The sequence below is a fragment of the Odontesthes bonariensis genome, chromosome 12 (assembly GCF_027942865.1).
Source record: "Odontesthes bonariensis isolate fOdoBon6 chromosome 12, fOdoBon6.hap1, whole genome shotgun sequence".
In the NCBI taxonomy this organism is placed as follows: Eukaryota; Metazoa; Chordata; class Actinopteri; order Atheriniformes; family Atherinopsidae; genus Odontesthes; species Odontesthes bonariensis.
The window spans coordinates 19,635,137-19,657,214 of NC_134517.1; the positions used below are offsets into that span (position 1 = coordinate 19,635,137).

General features: G+C 42.1%; 1 protein-coding gene across 1 annotated transcript in view; it reads right to left on the reverse strand.

The window, feature by feature from the left end:
• igsf3 (immunoglobulin superfamily, member 3) overlaps positions 1-19,368 on the reverse strand; it is a 77,201-nt gene extending 57,833 nt beyond the window's left edge. Inside the window, exons 1-2 of the mRNA XM_075479515.1 lie at positions 18,399-19,368; positions 1,322-1,702 (exon numbers count right to left, since the gene is read on the reverse strand). Coding sequence (XP_075335630.1) covers positions 1,322-1,702; positions 18,399-18,438 — 421 coding nt within the window. The 5' untranslated portion in view covers positions 18,439-19,368. The remainder of the gene's footprint in view (positions 1-1,321; positions 1,703-18,398) is intronic.
• Positions 19,369-22,078: the final 2,710 nt, after the last annotated feature.

Consider the following 22,078-nt stretch of genomic DNA (forward strand, 5'->3'; position numbering starts at 1 on the left):
GTTGCAGAAACAGCCCGAGGCAAGGAATGAATAGGTGGGATGGGAGCCTGTGTGTGGAAGTTTGTGAGATTATCCGCTTGGTTTTCCCATGTCAGAAGAGCTGGGGGTTGTGCGAAACTAGACTGACATTAACAGATACAATACACAGTATCTAGCTGTCAATGGCTTTACAAAGATGAGAGCTGAGGTTAAGGCACATAATATGTGACTGTGGTTTGTCTGTCAGCAAGATTACACAGAAACTGCCATGCTGAATTCCATGAGATTTGATAGGTAGGTGAAGCATTCCAAAAAGGAAAGATCAAATGTTGCTCTGGCTTTGGCAGAGGATTCACTCCCCACGTTTCATTCTAGTTTTAATTCCGACTCTGTGTGATCTGTTTGTTATGTAAACTATAAGATGGACATCTCACCGTATCTTGGCCACAAACACTTAAGGAAGGGAGAGCACAAGACACTTATCAACGGACCTGAATGCAAAAGGTCACTCGTTCAAGATGGGTCCTGAACCTTTTCCACAGTATTTGCTCTTTTCTTTTTCCCTCCCACTAGAGTTTCTGTACTTTTCTGTATGGAAATGGCTCAGTGAAGATGTTACAAAATATATGGCTTGGGTTACATGTACTTTACTAATAACGGCAAAAAGTTGTGTAGTTAGAAAAAAAAAAAAAAAAAAAGGGTGACATTGCTATATTTTTGACAAATTATCTACTGCCCATTTTCTTGTAGGAAAATGGTAAGACTAGGCTGATTATTACATCATCAGAAGGTCCCCATTTATAAGGCTAGTTTTGTGGCTGCTCTTATCCGTTTTAGATTATGCTCAAATGGTGAATACAGCAAAACCATTGCAAGTTAAGTGCAGTTATACCAAAGTAACACAAACTTGGGACAAGACTGTATTCAGGGTTTTGGTATTCTCTGCAACATATTGAAATCATGTCTACTAAAAGCTTAATGTGACCTTGAAAATAATGTGAACACTTTTATGAAATAGGAATTCAATCTTTGAATATTCACTTTGGCAACACAGCTACAGTGTTGCTGTTATCTCTGCTAGATGCCAGTTCTATACATACAATTCAAGTCACGTGTATGTGTGTCACATTAGCTGCATGCTGAAGCTGAAGAGCCCATAACAACAGAGCAGGTAGTTCATTGTGTGTATACAACACTAAATAACCAATAAAAATAAACAGAGAATGAGTATCGGTTTATATCTGTATTGAACTGTAGAAATATTGGCTGCTCATAATCGGCGTTGTTGTATTTGACATTCTGATTTTATATCAACTGTATGGATGCGTGTGTAGAGACTCACCAGTGAGGTTAGTGCGTGCACTATAAGATCCCAGGTATTCCCCATCTGTGTTGGGTGTGTAACACTCAAACAGACCCTGGTCCTTGGCCTGCACTTTGGTAATGTGGAGCACAGCCGAGTCACGACTCAGCCTCTCCACAAAGATCTCTTTATTATTCACCCTCTGGGCATACACAGCAAAAGCGTAGTTTGACTGAGCCGTGCTCACAATGCGGATCTCCCGGTCCGGTACTGATGGCAGGTACATGGACCACTCAAAGTCCTGCTCCAAGCCTTCTTTGTAGCCCGTCACGTTGCACCAGATGGTCACATGGGAGCCTTCCGTCCGAACCAGAGGTCCGCTCTGCACCGTTACCACTCTCTTAGCCGCAGCAACACCGGCTGCAGATGAAGGTAGGGAGAGAGGGGCATGGAGGGGGAGAGAAAAAACATGGGTTACAAAACTGCAGTTTAAATATTTAGCACTGGTAAAGTTTATGCACACAACATGTCCCAGGAAAAAACAGAAAGAGCCAAACATGTGCAACTAAGTCTTCTGGGGAGTTCTGACTAAGGTTGACATGTCCGCACAAACACAACTTACAAACACCACTCGAAAAACATCGCTGTGACTCTTGAGCAGTATTGCTATTATATGCACTCACACATTAGCACTTCACCTTACAGACATCACTGCAATTGTACTACACTGAGGTTAGAGGCATTCTGGGAGTCAGGTGAGAGCTGGTAAAACACGAGTCTGTGGAAGACATTAAGTGTGTCGAGATGAAGAGCACAGGTGCTTTTGAAATGGATAATAAACTGTGTTTTTCCAGATGCATCCTTAATCTTTAGTCCTCGCCATGATCCCCGACCAGGGATGAGCATAAACTATGTATTTGAGTTAAACCGATAAAAATCAGCCAGGATGACAAAAGTCACGTGCCGTTTGTTTTTGCCAACATGCTGAAAATACACACGTGTGGTGGCTGAAACATGGTAAGAAAACCTCGGATTAGAAGTCCCTTGCACAATTCATGTTTGGAGCCTTTCGGAAATTAAATTGATCAACAATAAAAGTTTTCAACTGTCTGTCATTTGCACACTGAAGGAATATAAGCAAAGACAGTAGAAAACTAAAAAGGTAAACCTTCAAAACTTTTTTTTTTTGTGTCATAAACAAGCAATCCTCCATGTTCCTATAGTGTTTTCACCTAAAACTGTTAACGGACAGATGCATGAGCATGTTTTGTGCATTGAAACAAACTGACTCTAGTGTAAAATCCCTAGTGAAGAGTAATTATTATTATTACTAGTCTTTGTAACCTATATTTAGGCATACGGCACATGTGAATCTTGCCTAAACCCCTTACACATACCCATACAGACACACACACACACACACACACACTAAGCACACACAGAACATTCCCCATTCAGGGAACAGCTACAAACATCCCTCTCATTGGGGCCGGAGACAACAGAGCACTTACACATACCCCAAATCCAGACAGAGTGACAAGTACGCTGTTTCCTGTCTGCACAAGCAACTGGGGATTGCAGCTGTGTTTGCGTGTGTGCGCATGTGTGTGTGAGAGAAAGAAAGTCTGTAAGAGTCTGTAAGAGCTGCGTCTGTGGGCACAATGCTCAGCATTAATAATTCACCACGACAGCTTTTTAACTTTGACATCCTCGCCCCTCTCACTGTAACTTTCTCACACTTCCGCCGAGTCCCCATTGTTTCATTCGTTGTTATTAGCTTGAGTCCATTTGCACCCATGTATGTGTGTCCATGCGAGAACAGGCATGAGTCTTTGCGAGCGAGCGAGCGGAGATAGAGGGTTGTCTTGGTTTTAAACAAATGCATGCAGCTTTCACCGAGTCTACCACAGTAAAAAAAAAAACAAGGAAGAAACATGATTACATTTTGTTGCGTGTGTACATACATTTATGATTTTGTACTGCGTGGGCAAACGTGCATATCCGCCTCTATAGGTCATAAGCTTTGTTTTCTTTCCTGTGCTTCCTGAGTCTCAGATGTTTTGTGCACTGCTTTCTTTCTGGGGCACATTTAATTCACAATCAGATAAATTAGATTTAATTTAGAGCCCTTCATTTGAATATGATTTTTATTCAGTTACACTAACATATCCAAGTGGAAACTGTGATTGAAGTAATCATTCCTTTGCTTAAAGCAGAACCGGATTGTGTAGTCATAAATGCGGCAACATTGGGTTTGTAGCATATTTTTTTTGGTCAAGTGGAACACTTATCTGTATAAAATGCATGAATATTATAGAAACACCTTGCGGAGCTTAAACTGATAAATTGAATAAACTAGTTCTCCTAACGTATTCTAATATTTGTGCGAACATTTAACCTAAAGCTTAATTGCTAGTCAGGCTAGTTGTTTTGCTGCTACATGTGAAAATTGAGCAGAATAAACGAGGCACTTAAGAAAACAAAATATATACACAGCCCCCTGGGGGTCATGTGATGAAAGAAAATACTAAAATTAGGATCTGTGTGAATTGATTAATAGACCATGTACACAACTAGAAATTCAGTTTGCCAACATTTTCATGTATTATCTAATATTTTACTTCACACCTTTGTGCTTTCATCCAAACCGTGTGCAATCTGCTGGGTTTGACAGCAGCTTTGCTAATCTTTTGCACATCTCTTTTGGTGTGTTTTGAAGTGAGGAATGCTATTAAAATCTGTCCGAGTGCGTTTTAGGATTCAGAAGGTAAGAGGGAGCCTTCAATAGTGACTCAGACCTCAGCTGCCTCTTTTCCTGATTTCCTGTGATGTCAGCGTGCTGATCTGGCGGCGCCCAGTCTACCCACTTCCAATTCAGATCACCTCATAACTGTAGAACTGTATCACTGCTTCTCATGTTTCAGCGTCTCATCTACAGTTGCTGGAAATATATTACTCACACATCCCAAAAAACTATATTTATTTATATATATACATATATATATATATATATCTCAAACTGTGTTGGTGCACTAAGAGCGTTCCTATGCTTGCCTGTCTCTTATCATCCTCCTGAAACAAACTTCCTTACTTCTGATTACTCTCACACTCCCTTCCTCCATGTTTCACCCATCAATCCTTCCATCCATCCTGCCCCTCCAGTCCCTTTCATTCTTTCTGCATATTACCGTCTCCTCCCTTTGCCTCTTGGTTCTCTGCATCCTTTCAGGCAGGATTTAAGCAGCTCTGCCGAACTTCAAAGTGCCCATCGCTCTGCAGGCTGTTTAGAAAGGTTGACAATGACATACCAAACCCCACAGACCTTCAACTGATCACTCTATTCCACCATAAGCCTGCGCCCACAACCTCCCCCACTTTTTCACCTCTGGCTGCGCTGCCTTGATCTGCAAGTGCCAGTATTTGCTCAACAAGGCCCAAGATTTTCTATTATTAACGCTCATCTCCATCTCTGCACACAGCACATGTCTCGCTTTGCTTCCCCTCTCTTCCACCCGCCCTCACTCTCTTTGGCTTTCCTCTTCTATGTCTCATCTCTCATCTAAGCTGCAAGTTCCTTCCCACACAACTTCACTGGATGCAGGAAGCCTGTGTCCAATGTCGGACGATGGAGACTCACCCCCAACAAGCTGTCCTTACCGCTCATCAGTTGAAGCATACAGAGAAATGGGAGCAAATGATTTCAAACACACAAACACACACACATAAAATCTGCAAAGAGGATTAAGCTAAGTGGAAGGGGGGTGAAACACTAATCCAATCATTTGTGGCCAGTGTCTTATTCTCAGTGGAAACAGCAGTGAGGGCACTCACATTCATGCCTGCTTCTCACATCATCACTCCTCTATGGCACATGATAATTATACACCTGGAAAGGTGTATAATAAAAACGCTGCAGGGTGTGAATAATATAGAGCACAGTCACAGCAGTATGGAGTGTGGAGATCTAATGCAGAGATTTGAGCTATCCATCAACTGTACTCAACTCACTTTTCTTCCATTTCGACACACATACATACACAACAATGTCTGATGGATTCTCAGTAAAGTAATGCATTCTGAAGCAGTTACCACAGCCTTATCCATCACAACTGAAATCCCGAACCCAAACCGTGAAAAACCAAAAGCGGGCCATCATTTAAATGTCTTTTTTTTTTTCCTGGGGTCCAGTGTTTTGGTCCCGAAAAGATGTTGCACACCCAATGCATTTAATGTTTTCAGACTAAATGAGCACAGTAACACACTTTAACACACACACACAAACAGAATAACATGAAGATAGGTAGATAAGGTAGGTAGATACATTACAGAAATACAATAGCATTACATACTCACAAAAATGGACAAAAAAGGAGCATCAAAGTACAAAAAAAATTCATAAATTGGATATACACACACACAAAAAGGCTACGAAAAAGTACAATAGCTTTTCAACATCACTGGGCCCTGTGGCCCCTTTCAATCTGTTAACACCTTCAAACAAGACCTTTTGATATTAAATTCCCATTTGGATTTAACCTGTACTGAACACCTGATGCAGTGTTTGAGAATTGCCAGGACAAACTCTTTGATGCTAATTAAGTACAATTTGGAGGAAATTGATCATTTAAACCAGTAGAGTAGACCAAGGTGTTCATGATTATGCCACCAAAGTTCTAACTAACACAGAAAATATTTGCCGAGACAAAAACTTGATGTACTTCTTCCAAAGAACCCTTTTAAAAAAAAATAATAATAAAATACCGATACGTCAGAAGCTTTATAACTGCATCTTGCCGTCACACGCACGTAATTTGTGATTATGACCCAAAGTGGCCTGTTAAGAATGAACTCGTGAATAAGAATGACTCATGTTCCACTGCATACGCAATATGACATATTTAAAGGCCCTCTGTCTTTTTTCCTCAATCATTTTCCTACCGAGTGTGAATGGGTGCTATGGAAACAGAGGTTTCTGCTGCCTTGGTTAAGCTTTGCGATTCTTTACTATCAAAAACAGAAAAATGTTTTTCAAAAATCAACTTGCTCCTACTTCGCCATGAATACTTAAGAAATAGAAAAACACATCTGAGGTTAATATCTAATGGTCTGAATGAACAGCAACAACCCGTTACCAAAAATCATCTAGATGTCATCTAAATACGGTATGAATCGAAACTATAAACATACTTGACATGTAACAAAATGACCAAATCCACGTCCTAAGTCCCAAAAGAAACATTCAAATTAATCCACCTGATCCAACATCCTGTGAAGATGATCAGAAAGGAAAGTAACGATGAGGAGAGTAAAGGGCTGCATGGTAGGCAGAGAAAAAAATGGAAATAAGAAATAGCCAGTTACCTCCAGGGTGCTGATTACTACTAAAATTCCCTGAACTAAGGAAATATACAAGCAAGTTACTGATTAACATCCAAGTTACAGAAAGAACTAACGGAAATATCAGAGCATTTCCCTCCTACCACCTCTCAGTACTAGTTAACCATTCTCCAAAACCAACCTTCATCTTTCTCCCTCCAGGCCCCCAAAAGTGTTTGACCCCGTTAACATCATTACCAAATGATGGAGTCCGAAAAGAGACAGAGAGATTAGAGAATGAGACAAACTGGAGGGAGAAAGATGAGAGTGGTACAAAGTGGAGAGATCTTCATGTAAGGGGGATGCTAATATTCACCGAGGATATGATTATACCATACAAACTGTGCCCATTTTCTGATGATGTCTAGCAAAATAAACCTGTATGTGCGGTGTTTCATAAAATCAAAAGACGGCTCATGTGCTTTATCCATTTTGAAATGGCAAGTGATGCTCAGCTAATGGAGAGGTTTCAGAAGCTAAAAATTCTCACATTGTCTTTGAGGGAGAAAGCGAGCTTGTCACTCTTAACACATGGCACTGGGTAATCATGTCATCCTAATGTAAACCATGTAATGGATTTATGTCAATCCCCACTCTTTCATCCCCACAGCGTTCTCACAGTATTTTGGCTCTTTGAGGGGTTCGAGATAGCATCAAACATTGCAATTCAGGCTGCATCCTCCTTCTCCTTTTTCTAGTCCTTGTCCCTCCCGCAGTGATAATCACCATCTGGATCGGAATGTAGAAATCAGTGTAGCAGGGCTGTTATTAACAACCTCTGACCCCTTTTCAAGCCTCAGAATCTTCAGCAAATCCCACCCCGCCTGTCTAATTCATTCAATAGAATCGTTTAAAGCTAAATATGGCAGATGCATTTCTTCCGAGTTGGTGAGAGCGCTAAGTGATTTTCTAAGGAAAACACAAGTTGCTGAAAGCTCCGTCGGCCAAGAAACTGTTGTGGCGATCAGCGTGACATGGTGAAATACAGAGAGAAAGAGACTAAACGCCGTTTTCCCATTAGTGGACAGTAAGGTCGGCTGGTCACTTTAATAGCTGACAAACAGTTACAACAACTGCCTATTACACCCACGCAGCTCTAATCAGACCACGAACGACAGAGTACAAGCTGTACAGCGAGTGAGAATAATAGTTATCAAAGTGGAGAGTATGTCACTATTTAATCTTTCTCTGTCTTACAGAAGCATGTGCAATGTCGGCTGTGAATTAAACGATTATAAGATAGCGAACAAGTCCACCGAGAGAGTTTTCGTGAGCCAGCGGAAAGAGGACTCACATCCATACACGTCACAGCCTTTGAAAGCAGGACACATAGTCAAGAGGGCATGAGGTGGGCCATATGCACACATAAGGTGCAGGATTGTGTTCTCCCTCCATCTCTGGCTCGAGAGAAAGCTCGGAGTTCTCATCTGAATGGTTACTCGTCTACAGTAGTTTCTGCTTCTCTCTTTCTCACAACTTTGCTTTTTTCTGCTTATTGTTACCCTCAAAATGTGGTGAAGACACTGTAAAAAAATGGCAGCCGTCAGCTGGTTTAGCATAGGGGCCTGACAATTCATTGTGACAAAATCCACCTGAAGCCCACCAATTACTACTTTATATGTTAGATTTCATCATGGAAGATACAAACAATGAGTTGCAGTTTAAAGCAGATTTTGTATTGGATAAACTCACTGTGACAATTAAATTTCGGAAAAAAAAAAAATACTCCGAGCGAAAAGATATATAATCAATGCGGATTAAGTGTAACAATGCATCTGTTTTTCTGTTCCCGGTCAATATGCAATGTCACACTAAATCAACTGTTTTCTATGGCCTGAAGCCTCCGTTCAGTGCATGGTACAGCTCAACTTTACTTTACTTGCTGTTTATTGGGTTTTTTTGTGGGATGTCTTTTTTTAAACCAAACAATCATATCTATTCCGTCAGGGTAATCCGTCCACTGGAGAGCTCCCCCAATGGCCATTATGAGTCAAAATATGTTGCATTTCCTGCATTATACATAGTCTCAAAGAAGCTGGTATTTTTTTTTTTTTTTTCTAAAAGAGTTAGCAACTGAGATCCACACATCCATTGTTTTACTGATGTCTCCATGCATCTTTGAAATGGCGGTTGTCAGTGCTGCATTCAGATGCTAGGCCAAAGAACAGTTCTAAATGAATGGTTGCTCATGTGCTCTGAGAGCAAGTATGAACTACCAATGACTAAAACATGCGTCCAATCATCTTATACCCCTTGGTAAGGACCATGGATAGAGTTTTTAAATCAACTTACTGACAACAAATTTTTTAGACGCCTTGGGCTCAGCATTCAGCCACCACCAGTCAACATATTTTATCATATTATTTACTTTTTTGAATTTGGGGACCAGAATGGACTGTATTTGGCTAAGATGTTTGGCTGAAGAGTGATACTTTAAATCCTTTGGGGCCTAATAATTGAATAATTATGCAGTTATTTTCAAAAGGACCATCAACACACTGAGAAGGAGCGACTTAAGCCGATGACTTGACAAGATCAATCTATTGACAGTATTCTGTGAAAGGAGTTATTAGTTTTTGAATGAGAATCTGTTGCAGCCAGAGATGTTTTGGAACCAGATCATAGCACCCACCACTGCATTTCTTCTTCACTTCTGCATTCAACTTACATTTCAGTCTTGTAGGCTATTTCTCTTTCTTTCTATATATAATCTATGGTGCAGACACACACAAAAAGGAGCCTCCTTCAAAAACTATTTTAAAAAATGTCAATTTTATCATGAATACGGCACTCTTTATTCTCATAGATCGTTTGCAAATCTATGCACACCTATTGCATATCAGTGAATGTACATCATGGAGCGCCTTGTTAACAGAACACAGATTTACACATGTCCCATTTTTGGTGTCAGCTGATCCACACAGTTCCCAAAAGACATCCGAAATTTTTGTACTCGGAGCTCCTCACACTTGTTTCCACAGTGCGATGCACACAGTACACACCAGCAGAAATCTGTCTTGTCTCTCACGGTTTCAGACGAGATGAAGACAAGACACGATATGAATATTTCCCCAACTAAGTCGACTTCCCTGCAAACAAGTTAATGTCAAGCTGTAACTCCATCTTTGTTACTAAATTAAAATGTAAAATATCTGGTTAGACTGGGACTCCTGGTGGGAATCCCACCTGGGTCATGCTTTTCTCTGTTCTCACTATGCTAACTAGTCCTAATTTATGGCTCCCCTGGGCAACAGCAGTCTTGACCCCACCTGCGTTGTTGCTCATAACAGCTGGTGAGACCAGGATGGAAGCAGTGGGGGGTTTCCAAATCCCATTCATACTCCTGCGTTGATGTGTGACTGAATACTGTAAGTGTGAGTAGCCACTATAAGTTAACGTCATATGCAAACTTACTCGAACATAACTTTTTAACCCCATTGTGGGCTGAATAATATTTTTCCCACTGGTAACATTTGTCCATTGTGTCCACAGCACAGAGCAGATCATAATCTATCTTTCTCTGCAGAACAGCTGCCTCTTCATCCTCCCTCCTACACCCTACAGCTGCTTTGCCTTCCTGTTTGACCATGAATGAAAAAGAGCTTTTGAGCTAGTTTTGATCAGCAAACAACGATTCCTCTGATCCTTTTGAATGGCATTCAGTGCACAATTCCGATCACCAGTCTCATTAGTGATCCTGGACAAATTGTATTCTTTCCTGTTCATCTTTAGAAGCCACCATTTAGCGTGACAATGGGGAAAAACAAACAAGTTTACTTTGGAAGTTTGTTAAGAGAGCACTTGCACGACTCTGCAATTCAGCTTTGCAGCACTGCAGTGGAAGTCAACAGGGAGAGTCTGTGCAGAACTGAAACTCAGTTACTGCAACATAGTCAAATATGGCACAGCTAAAGAAACATCTTGACATATAAATTTAATTAAAACCTAAAAAGCATGTCAAGACAGCTCCTTACCAACCATACTGTCAATGAATAATTCATAAAGAATGAGAGAGACCATAAGACACTGTAGCCGTCTCCTTTGCCACAATAACCGCAGTGGAAAAAGCTAATGTTGGAAATCTCCACATTGACTGTTACGTACACAGGCTTATTGGGAGATTGGTAAACCCTCAACAAGATGACAGATGCACACACTTATTGCTGGCTGTGATAAACAAGACTTGAAGCAAAAAAGTCTGTTCAACACAGACGTGTTAATGCGGGGAGTTAAAACGGAGCATTTTTTTTTTCTATCTGGTGTTAAAACCTTTGAGGGAAACAATGATTGGGGCAGGCAACAGACAAACTCAGACTGGTCCTTTCATACTGTATCAGCTCATACATACACACACCAAGACACACACACACACATCACCAGTGCATTAAGTGCCTCAAGCTACACCCCTCCCTGAGTCCATTAACTCTATATGGACACCTGCTACCCCACTAACAACCTCTGCCCAACCCCCCTCAGTCATAACCATCCTGACCCCTTCTTTCCAAACACACACATCCCCCACTGTTTCTGAATGACAAAGCACCACGGTGTCTAATCTACTCCCGGACAAAACTTTACATTGCTCGTAAGGCCAAAAGAATTTCATAAACCTTAACCCGTTATATCCTATCATGAGCAGTAGAGTTGAGCGTTTACTGCGTCGAAAAGAAAAATGAGACAATAATAGCACTCAGCTATCTTCAGTCATTATCCATCTTGAGCTTGTGTACAATTATGCCTGACAGCTGCATCTACTTAATTTACAGTTGTTAGTTTTTGTATGATTGGCAACTTGCTATCAGTCTCCACGTTTGCGCATTAAGCTGCAGACTGGAAAGAAAACTAATTAAGTATTAATTAGTCTACTTCAAACAGACTTTTTCAGTCATTGTCAGTCATTTTGCTCTTAGGCTGTCATTGGCATGCGCGGGTAAATTTATGAATTTATGCATAGTGTAATTAGACCCACATATACACGGGCATTCTTTTTAAAGGTTATATGTGTAAAGCAGAAAAGAAGACATTATCAAAACATGATGGCAAATTAAGCTGAGCGCTTCCATTTGGGCAAGGAGATTTTTAAAGCACAAATGATATCGAACATGCATGTCGACAGAGAGTCAGGTGTGCTCATGCATCTTTGAACGGGAGCACGGAGCCGATCGTGTGTCACTGCATGTGGAGTGGGGAGCGGTCGCCATAGTTACAGTGCCTTGTGAACATCCCACCAGCGTGGGATCAGCTTGGGTGGAGAAGGAGAGTGTAGCTGCATGGAAGGACAGCAGCTCGCAGCACTGTGGGAGTTTGTGTTACTGTGTGGAGGAGTGAAGTGGAATCCTCTCTCCTGCCAGTCATCATGACTCCCGCCACAGAATGACAAAAGGGGAGGAGCAGACAAAATCCCAAGGGGAAGAGGGGGTTGCCTTCGTCTTTTACCCTGGTAGGGATGGTGCTTGTAAACGGTCAAAGATAAATGCGAGTGTTCCACATAAAGCAACTTCCTTAAGGAAGCTGAAAATATCTGGTGTTGATCACACTTATGGTCAGTTTCTAATTAGAGCTCTTTGAAGAGGAGGTGGGCATGGCAGAGCATTGTTTTAGAAAAGAGTGGGGGAGGGAGATCAGGGGCTATTCACTAGAAAATGAGACGGAGGAGGAGGCAGCTGGAGTGCCTTTTAAGAGTGCAAGTGAGGAGAGGCGGGGATCCATGCAAATCACCCCCAAAAGAACAAACCGGTTTACAAACTGAATAGCTAGAGGGGTTGTTATCACAAAAACTTTATATAAAAATCTGAGGCGTGTAGAGATGTGCCGGCTTGACTGCGAGATCATGGCGAGAACTCACAATGTGGGAGAGGCCAGACAGTTAACCAGGGGTGCTGGAGCAGAGTCGAAATCAGACACAAAGCAGACGCTGCCTCTGCTCCGTCTCCAGCTCCGGCCACTCTCCTGAATCACTGTGTCAGGCAGGAAGTCTCCCTCAAAAACTTTTCTCTCCTCAGTCAATCATCTGCCCATGTGAAGCGGAGAGAGAGAGAGATCACAACTCAAATCTGGGTCACAAGAGATGATAGTCATTTTAAAAGCAAACGCTGCACGAGAAGACGAGCTGTGATCACTCATAGCTAACTTTAGTTTTTCCATTTATCGCTGTTCCAACAAAGTTCAGTCCGATCTAAAAAAAATAAATAAAAAATTCCTTGATCTCTTCTGAAGGCAGCGCTGGAGGAAAAGTTGCCAACTAGGCTTTTACCTTGGATAAGAGGCAGCAGGAGGATAGAGGCTGATAACAGAAGCCAGTGTAGCTGCAATAAAACTAGTAGGAGGGTGCGATTTTCTGTAGCAGGCTGTGAAGTCTGTATTACAGGGCAATTACTTGCCCTGTAGCTGTTGAACACTAACCTGCATTTGCCTTTAGGTGCGCCTGAAGCAAGAAATTCCACAAGCTAAGAAAAAACAACATCCACATCACTACATTCACACATACCTCATCCACAGATTTTGACCCACACTGATGTGGCATAAAAAAAAGTAACATCGCTGACCTATACAGGTCTTGTGGCGTTCTGTTGTATTCCAACTTTAATAATAATAAATATTGACTGCACTTCGCTGATGGATGATAGCCGAGCCGTCAGTCTCACTTCTGCTTTTCTATTGTTTTGCTTTTTGTCAGTTGAGCCAACAATGTTATATGAGAAAAACAACGGCACAAAAGAGATCTTGTCATGGGTATACACAAAGACGCAGGTCTAGTGCTTATGATGTAAACAAGCGTGCCTGCAACTACAAAATACGGCAGGCAAAGAAAATAACAAGGGGAGCATACAGTAACAATCAGACAGCTGCACGAGCCTGTATTTCCCCTAACAGGCAGAAGCAGAAGCAGAAGCAAGGGCCTCTGATTCTGGTGACAACAACTGGAAATAAATAAAAAAAAATAGCGAGTGACATATATTTGGGCAATCACATGCCAAAAAAAAATCTGCCACAGACGGAGAAGAGCTACCCAAACACAGCTAGACGGTGAGTTATTTCGTTTAGCCACACTGTCTAGACAGCACTCTCTTGTGTCAGCTGAGGCTTAAAACGCAAGAAATACATTCCCAGCGCTTTAACAGCTGACTCAAGGTGCTTGGAAAGAAGATGCGCTGGACCGACCCCACGCAAGCTGAAATCTATGTCATTTTTTTTGTGTGTGTGTGTGTGTGTGGGGGGGGGGGGGACTCCAGCTGGGGACTCCAGCTGTCATTTGCATTTGGGACAGAGGAGAGGCTGGGATGCATCAGGGAGTGGCACAGCAAAATGTGAGTCAGGAAAAACGTTTGAAATGCCTGTGTCAACATTACCATACAATCATGGCCCTCAAAGGTTTGAAATAATCACGACATGTATTAAATTTCCTTTTCGGTGCCACCTGCTTTCCCTTTTCAACCTGAGTGAAGACAACCAAGATGGTAACATCCATCCTACCCCTCCCTAAACCCACATATTATTGCTCATAGCAACATTTCTCTCCTCTATTTCTTATTTCTTTCACCATTTTAATTGTTAACTTGCTTAACATTAAAAAAGTGCTCACATTTTAATAAGTCTGTCATATAAAAAGGGAGATTGTTCCAACTGTAAGCCCTTTCAAGCATTTATGATTATTTGTCACAGCTCAAAGAGAACAATTAAATCAATGCTCGAGTGGCTCTAAGTGTCTCCCATCTCACACGGTAAAAATGTGAAGGAAAATAAAGACAAAGTAATTACATCTAAACTGAAAATGAGCTTTTGACTACCTTCATGTTCTTTGGAGGGCAGCTTTTTTAACTCTGCCGATAAGCTCCAAGTTTGATAGTGTTACTGCCACTCAAAACTTTTCTCTTTTCAATCAATAGCCCTATAATGAGCCAAGATAAGAGGGCACTGTTCCAGCGTGTTGTCTGACTTCAAAAATTATATCAGAAATCTCATTAAAGAAAGAGGATTATTTGACGGAAACAAAGATAACAGCTACCACACACATCAGGATCAAAACTGTGCTTTTGGATGTTTTACACCCTTGACTGAAAGAATGTATGCTTCATGTTACCACTGTTCTCTTTTTCTCGAGCATATCGCTTCAGATTTTCTAATTTACTTTCCGGGGACAGGTGGTTAAAAGAAAAACAGCTTAATCAAGGTTAGAAGTTATACTGTTTATGGATGCTTGAGATGAGGCAATGAAAACTTCGTTGATATCAGCTTTCCCATGTCTGATACTGAGAATGGCATCCGGCTATCTCAGTTCCTTCAAGCCAAAATAAACCATATATGGACAAGACAGAGGAGGGCTAAAGTATCCGATAATGCCAGCTAACAAGCTAGCTTGAGTCCCAAGAGGATCAGAGATTCAGGTTTACTATATCAAATAATGACAGTATTATTACACGCAGAGAAAATCTTGAATTAGTATTTCATGAGATAAGTTGACAGAATTATGAAAGATTGCTAGGGCCCTTTATTGCTACATAACAGTCCTTATGGGATGACTGAGGCATAAAGAGGATAAAAGAAACAACTGAGCCTTGTTTGTAGTGGGAAAACAACCTTGGTTTGACAGGTCCAGGTGCTAAAAATGAACCAAGTCTTTACCAAATTATTGTCAACAAACTTACTTCACTGCTCATAAAACTTTTGCTAAGTGTGCCGGTTGTTAATTTAAACTGGCCAAAATCTAATCAAATTTGGCAGCCATTATCCCAGGATTCCACCAATTGCAGCTGAGAAAAATGTCATCAGTGAGCCGTTTAATCTCATCCTCCGTAAAGAACCCCACCAGGAGCATTTCAGAAACGGAACATTGCGTCAGCTCAGTTAAACAAGTTGCATTCATTCAAATGAAATTACACATATTTGTGATCACTAAGTCGCTCTGCTCCCAAAAAGATCAATTTGCTTGCTTGCTTCTCTGGCGTGTCCTGGTGGCGTTGTAACGCCTCGTGTTTTTCCAGCTGCTGCTATAATCGGGATTGGAGACAGGGAGTTGTACTTAGAAAATTAACTAGATTATCTATGCCATTCCTGTGTCTGGTTTCCTGTTTGGCTCATCTGCCCAATGCAACTTGGCGCAGCTTACACCAAAAATAGAGGAGGAGGAGCATGGCATCACGTCTAGAGGAGCTATGATAAACTCCGGCATCCATAGTTGCTGCTCCATCACTTTGCAGGTTTACTTGGCAACGGGCAGTTGATTAAAATTCAGCTACTTCCACAATACGCTTTGGCTCAATCCACCTTACTGACCTGGCTAATAAACCATGCCATCATATAGTGGTCATCAGTAGGACTGCATTTGAGTTCACATCCACATTGACTTGATATTTCAGGCCACCTGGCTACATCTATATTTTTTTATGCAATCCATCTTGTTGAAAATTGAGATGTAAATATGATGTCAGCATGATTTATTGATGCACAAGCATACTACTGACAATTTTTTTCTTTCAAATAAGATGCCACACCAACTGCGACTCCCCGTGCGTGAAAAATGCATCATTCACTTCCTATAACCACGACCTATCTTGGGTTGGTGCAAATTCATTCATAACATGTTCAGATACATGTTCAGATCCTGTGCGAACAAGCCTTGTGCTATATGTAAGCAGAGGTTAGCAAGACACAGAAAATGACACATCATTACAAATGCATGAATAACTGCAGGTGGCAGAATGCGAATTTAGTCAGATGTCATTTTCACCATCTGACTTTGTAGAAAGAGAAGCTGCTCTCGGACCAGAATATAAACAGGACCAATGGCAGCTCATCAGAACCTAGAAGACTGTTGGCTGCTCTCTTGTCAGCCAATGGAAGTCAATGGAAAGCACTGATGCAGTTAACAGTTAAACTACCCCGCCCCACGCATATTAGATTTTCAATTTAGTTATATAAGCAGAGACTTTAGGTTGGCTCCCTGTTTCAAGCATACTCCAACAAAAAAAAGAAAAAAAAACCACACTGTTACACGACACTGAAAGTCTGACATCTCACTCACTCACTCTCGGTGGGGGAGAAGAAAGACATTGTGTTTGTAAAGCTAATAACCATTCGTTCCTTCAGGCGACTCTTTTTATAAGCTTAATATCATAAACCCTGCTGCCACAAATAAACACACGCACGCACACCCGCTCACACCTGGCTGCAAACTCAGCAGCATAAATAACCCCGATATAAGATGTGCCTGCCCTGAAAACTGCACAAGTGGCCCCTCTGAACCTTTATTTTATTTGGTTTCTTAACAAACAAATTTGAGTGCAGACATGTTGCGCTGCCTCACACATGACAGATAAATCACACAGCTGATCACACGCAGACCCCACTCGAGAACATGTCTCTCAACACAGATTCTCGTGTATGCATATAGTTTTCCATTTCCATCAATTTACAATTAGGTGGCGTACCTGCCACAATCAGCACTCAGACAGGGGGGGGCGGCGGGGGGGCGGTGCAGATACACTGCAGGTGGGAAGAGAACAAGGAATAAAATGTATTGTGAAATAGATATAATTGACATGGGGAAATTATCAGCATCAGTGCTGTTGATGCCATCTTGCTGATTTGAATACAGACTCCAAAAGCCCTATCAGATGACTTATTTTGATACCGATTGTTTTTTATAATATATCCCAGTTGCCAGGCTAATAATGTAATGGGAAACCCTGCAATATTCACATAATCAGAATTAACCGAACCTTCTCCTTCTTTGTTCATCACCACCTCAAACTGATTCCAATGGCCTCGAGATTATGCAATACCAAAACCCTCCCTCATCCAGCTTCCCTTGTAAAACAGTATCTCCACAACACAAGAAGCAATACGTCTTTTGCATGTGCACTGGGAAAACTTGTTCCACAGCCCCCACCCCAGTGAAAGTGACTTTACATGTTAAAAGGGGACTTGAGGCGAGGCACAGACTGGTAATCCTCTTGGCCGAGCGGGGGCCTGAAGCGGGCCGACTTCCACTCCCACTCCCACCACCCTCCTCTGTCCCCCAGCAGCGCTGACAAGCCACCCCATCCAGGAACAGAAAAGCCATCTGGTGTTTGTTTGGGACAGCCCACATGCAGGATGTACTGCAGGCTATGCATGCGTGTTGTCGGGAGTCATCCTTGTGTCAATGTCTGCGTGTCATCGGATGTGCACGCTTGAACTTGCATTTGTCTGTGAAATCCCATAAATCACAGATAATGTGGCAAATGTGTGAGGAGTGAACACAGTTCACCTCAAGGCACGGCTGGACAACAAAGGTCCGTTCACACCCACTGAGTGATTTCATACTCACAGGAGCACGTTGCTGATGTGTGAACCAGGTGTGTCAAAAATGCTTGGATCTATACAAACATTGGGTATGCAATACATATTTATATCTGGGTCTATTACAGACAACAGTCGGTTTATCAGCCATAACTCAGAGGTCAGACGGTAGGGTTAATCTGTAAAGTCCACATCACATTAACCTACTTCACCACACACACAAACACACATCTGTTCACGGACATCTGTTATTATGCAGATCATCATCGGTGACTACGTCCACCTGACTCATGATAGTTGCTCTGCAACCTATGAGCCATATCCATGTCTCATACAGGTGCCGTGACAGTGAAAACTGCAGATGCTGCTGATGTACCCCGTAAATCCTGCGCAGAGAAAGGAAATTCACAGAGCAGAAACAGGCTCAAAGCTTCTTTTTTTTCTCCCCCAGATGACTTACCAAGCAGCGCACAGGCAAGAAGGAGCGCACCGGTTGCCATCGTGTGTGTGCGTTGCTCCGCAGATTCACTTTCAAAACCCCCACTTTAGATGGGGAGCAGATCTCTGCAATAGTCTGGCAGAGTGGCCAGCCGCCGGTCCTGAATCGGGAAGGAGAGGAAGGTGTATGAATCCCCAGCGGAAAAAGAAAAGGGAAAAAAAAAATCGAAAAAGAAAAATAAATAAATAAATCTGCCAGTGGGCTGCCTCGAGAGTCAAATCCAGAGCCGGTGAGCCCGGCGTTTTTCCGGTGTGCGACTCTCCCGAGCTTGTGATGACGCTTTCTCTCGCTTTCACTCACACCTATCTGCCTTTATCGCTGACGACTTGTGCGTATGCCAGGCGCCAAGACTACCCAACCCACCCACTCCCCGCTTACTACGCATCCAAGACTGCGGAGGTTACCCGCACGCAGCCTCGTCAGGAAGAAAAACAAAAAAAATCCAGGGTGCGTTGCTCGTATTTTGGACACAGGTTATCAAAGGCAAAGGACTAATTGTGTGGCTATAGAAGATCCGAGAGGCTTTGGAGTTCGGAACCGGACTGGGATAAGTCCTTGCTAATTGTCCTCCTCTTCGCTGATTGAGGAGCAGAGCAGGCTCGTGGCTTATTCCACGGCAAATCCCGGAGACAATATCAATCTCCCACTATCGCTCCGCGGAAAGCCCAATGGGCGGGCGCTCAAGATGAAGCAGACAAAGCTTTGTGCTCTTGACACAACAGATCAGATTTATCAGATGGCAGTCGAACTCAAAACACTCGTTTAAACCAGCAACACACCTGAGCTTCTGTGTTCTAATAAATGCGTCCTAATCTAGACCGTTAAACGGCCAGAAAAATCCATTCGAGCGCTTAAATAAAACCGTAATAAAATAAAGAAACGCTCTGATACAGTCCCGCAGAGACACAGCCGCGCGTGCTCCCTGTTCCAAGGTTATTTCCTTCAAGGCAAAAGCACTTGGGCAGTTTGAAAACTTAAAAGCGTGCTATCTGCTCCCACCCACCCACTCAAGAAGACCACGCCCCAACCGCGTGGGGCCTGCTGCCATGAGGAGGCCAACTTTGCATGTCTGCATTAAAAATTCTAGGGCATGCCGTTAATGGGTTGAATAGGTTAACCGAAGTAGGGGGTAATTCATTTGTAAAGCTGGAATGTTTTCTCAGCTTCTTCTTTGCAGAGCAAATCCCAATTGGAGGGTGCTATGGATTGTTTGCAGTGCACGGTGCATCAACTGCTTGGTTTTTGGCTGGTCTTAAAAATATTAGCCTTTTTATGAAAGTGTTTTCCTTGGGCTCCTCCCAAAAGGTCCCCTTCTCATCCATAATTTGCCAAGAAGCCTGTGTGACAGACTTTTTCAATTTCCTCCTCTACTTTATTTCCCAGTCCCACACACACAACAGGCAGTCTGCATATAATGAGTTGCCACTCTGTTTGGAAACTGCAGGAAATACCACACCTTCCAGAGGTTGCAAGCTACGAATTCCATCCCCTCTGTGATTTAGATTATAAGCAGTGAAACCAGTCACTTTGGCATCAATATATGTTTATTGTTTTTTCTTACTCTGCTGCGTTATTAGCTCTCAAAATAAACACGGTGAATGTGAGTTTTGCCGGGGGAGAGAAAAAAACACAGCAACACTGCTTTGGTGTGTGAGGCTGTGAAAACGGAGATGCTGTCTGAAACAGACAGAATCCAAGAAGCTCCAACTTCGTAAAACTGAAAGCTTGCTTCTTTGTAATGAATAAATGAGCAGGCCTTTTGCACGTGCACACAAAGAGTAATTTTAGTGAACCCATCTGTGTTCTCTTTATCAGCTGGGAATTCCGAGTTTCAACCATTGCCTGAATAAGACTGAATTCTGTTTTTCTTTTTTTTCTTTTTCTTAACTTATCATTACTTTTTGGAAGCAGTAGAAATGATTATTCTCCCTTTCCTGTGCTTCCCGGAACTCAGCTCACTTGCAGCTTGCAAACGGTGAGATGGGTGTGCACCCTAAGGCACAGAGGAGGGGATATTTACAGAATACAGCGCATTCCTTACATAACAGTTCACCAAATAGATTTGGAGAACAAAACGAGAAGGATGTATTTCTCCCTCCATCTGTCTAGAACTGTGTCATCGTAATAACAGAACTGAGAAGGAGATTTGAACCTTTTTATTTAGCAAGAAATGAACAAAAGCTTTTGCAGACGTTACTGCCAACAAAACGTAAGTCAGAGTGAAATGAGATCCTGTTATGAAGCATGTTGAATAGTGGTTCAGCTTCTCCAAAGTATATCCAGGTCCAGTGCTGTTGGAGCAATACACAACCAAACAAAGCTGGCTAGGTAGGCCATGTGTGGTACACCTGGTCTACATATTGCTGCTCCTATAATTAGCTCAGTTCTCCACAGACTCCTTGCTGCATGGCCAAGTGATGACACAGTTTGCACAAGCAGGCAGCTCAAAGGCAGCTAAAGCGTTGTTTGAGCTCTTAATAGTGTTTGCGCGGAAGATGAGATCACCTTTGACCCCTTCGTAGCAATTCTGGAAACTGTCCTCAAACATATATGCTCCCAGAAAAAGGGGGAAAAAAAGGAGCGTTTGATATGTGTGAGGGATCACAATAGGTCTCCATGGAAACTGAAGACTGTGTCATATGTGCCTCATAATGGGACCCGCCACTGCGGATAAAGCTTTCCTGTGAGTGTCATTTAGTTGTCCAATCCCACTTATTAGTGGTATGATTGGAAACTTAATCATTTACTATCCTGTCGCACTATTTGTTGAGTTGGTTAAATCTGTGAGAGAAGCACAGTGTAAACGAAAAGAGTTTTGTTCACTTATGCCATCATGCACACATTTTCTTAGTGCTTCCCCAAAGTATATGAATGATTTATTGCATTTTTCTTCTTTCTCACATTATTGTTCCTGTATTACACAGAGAATACTGTAGAGGCAGTCCCACACAAACTTATGCTATTCAGTGTGGACTACATAGAAAAATGCATATGCAAGTGTCCCCGCTGATTACAAACCTGCATTTGAAAACCTGCTTTACACACAAACATGGAACCCCATGTAGGACCACTCTGCTGATCAACCTCGACTGAAGAGGACACGATGAGTCTTCTAACATAAATGATCTCTGGAACAAATGAGACAACTATAAATAACTAAACAAAAGCTTCCGTGCTGGCGGAGACAGGAAGCATAAACAAAAAAGAAAGAAAAAAAACGAAACTCCTCCAAGAGGCTTCCATCAGAAAAGTGAGACGTAAACAGAGATCGAGGCAAAGTAAGAATTAAGAAACAATCCAGATGGGTAACAATGGAGGGAGGATAAATAGAGAGCAAAGGAAATATTGGAGAGTTTTTCACTGTCAAATAAAAGTTATGTTGCAAGATTATGACCTTCAGAATTAAATGAGAACAAGGGAGGTTTTGTGTTGAAATAATTTTTTCTCTCTCTCTCTCTCACACTCCAGCTGGGCCCCATCACACAGATTCAAGTGTGCTACTAAAGATCTAATGTAAGCAGAGTCAGGCTGTCCAACCTCTCATGCCTCAGTTCACATGAGCGTGGAAGATTACATAGTACTTTGTCAGATAACCTGTCATTGCAGAAACCGGTGCAGCAAAAGATGTAATTTTCTGTCGT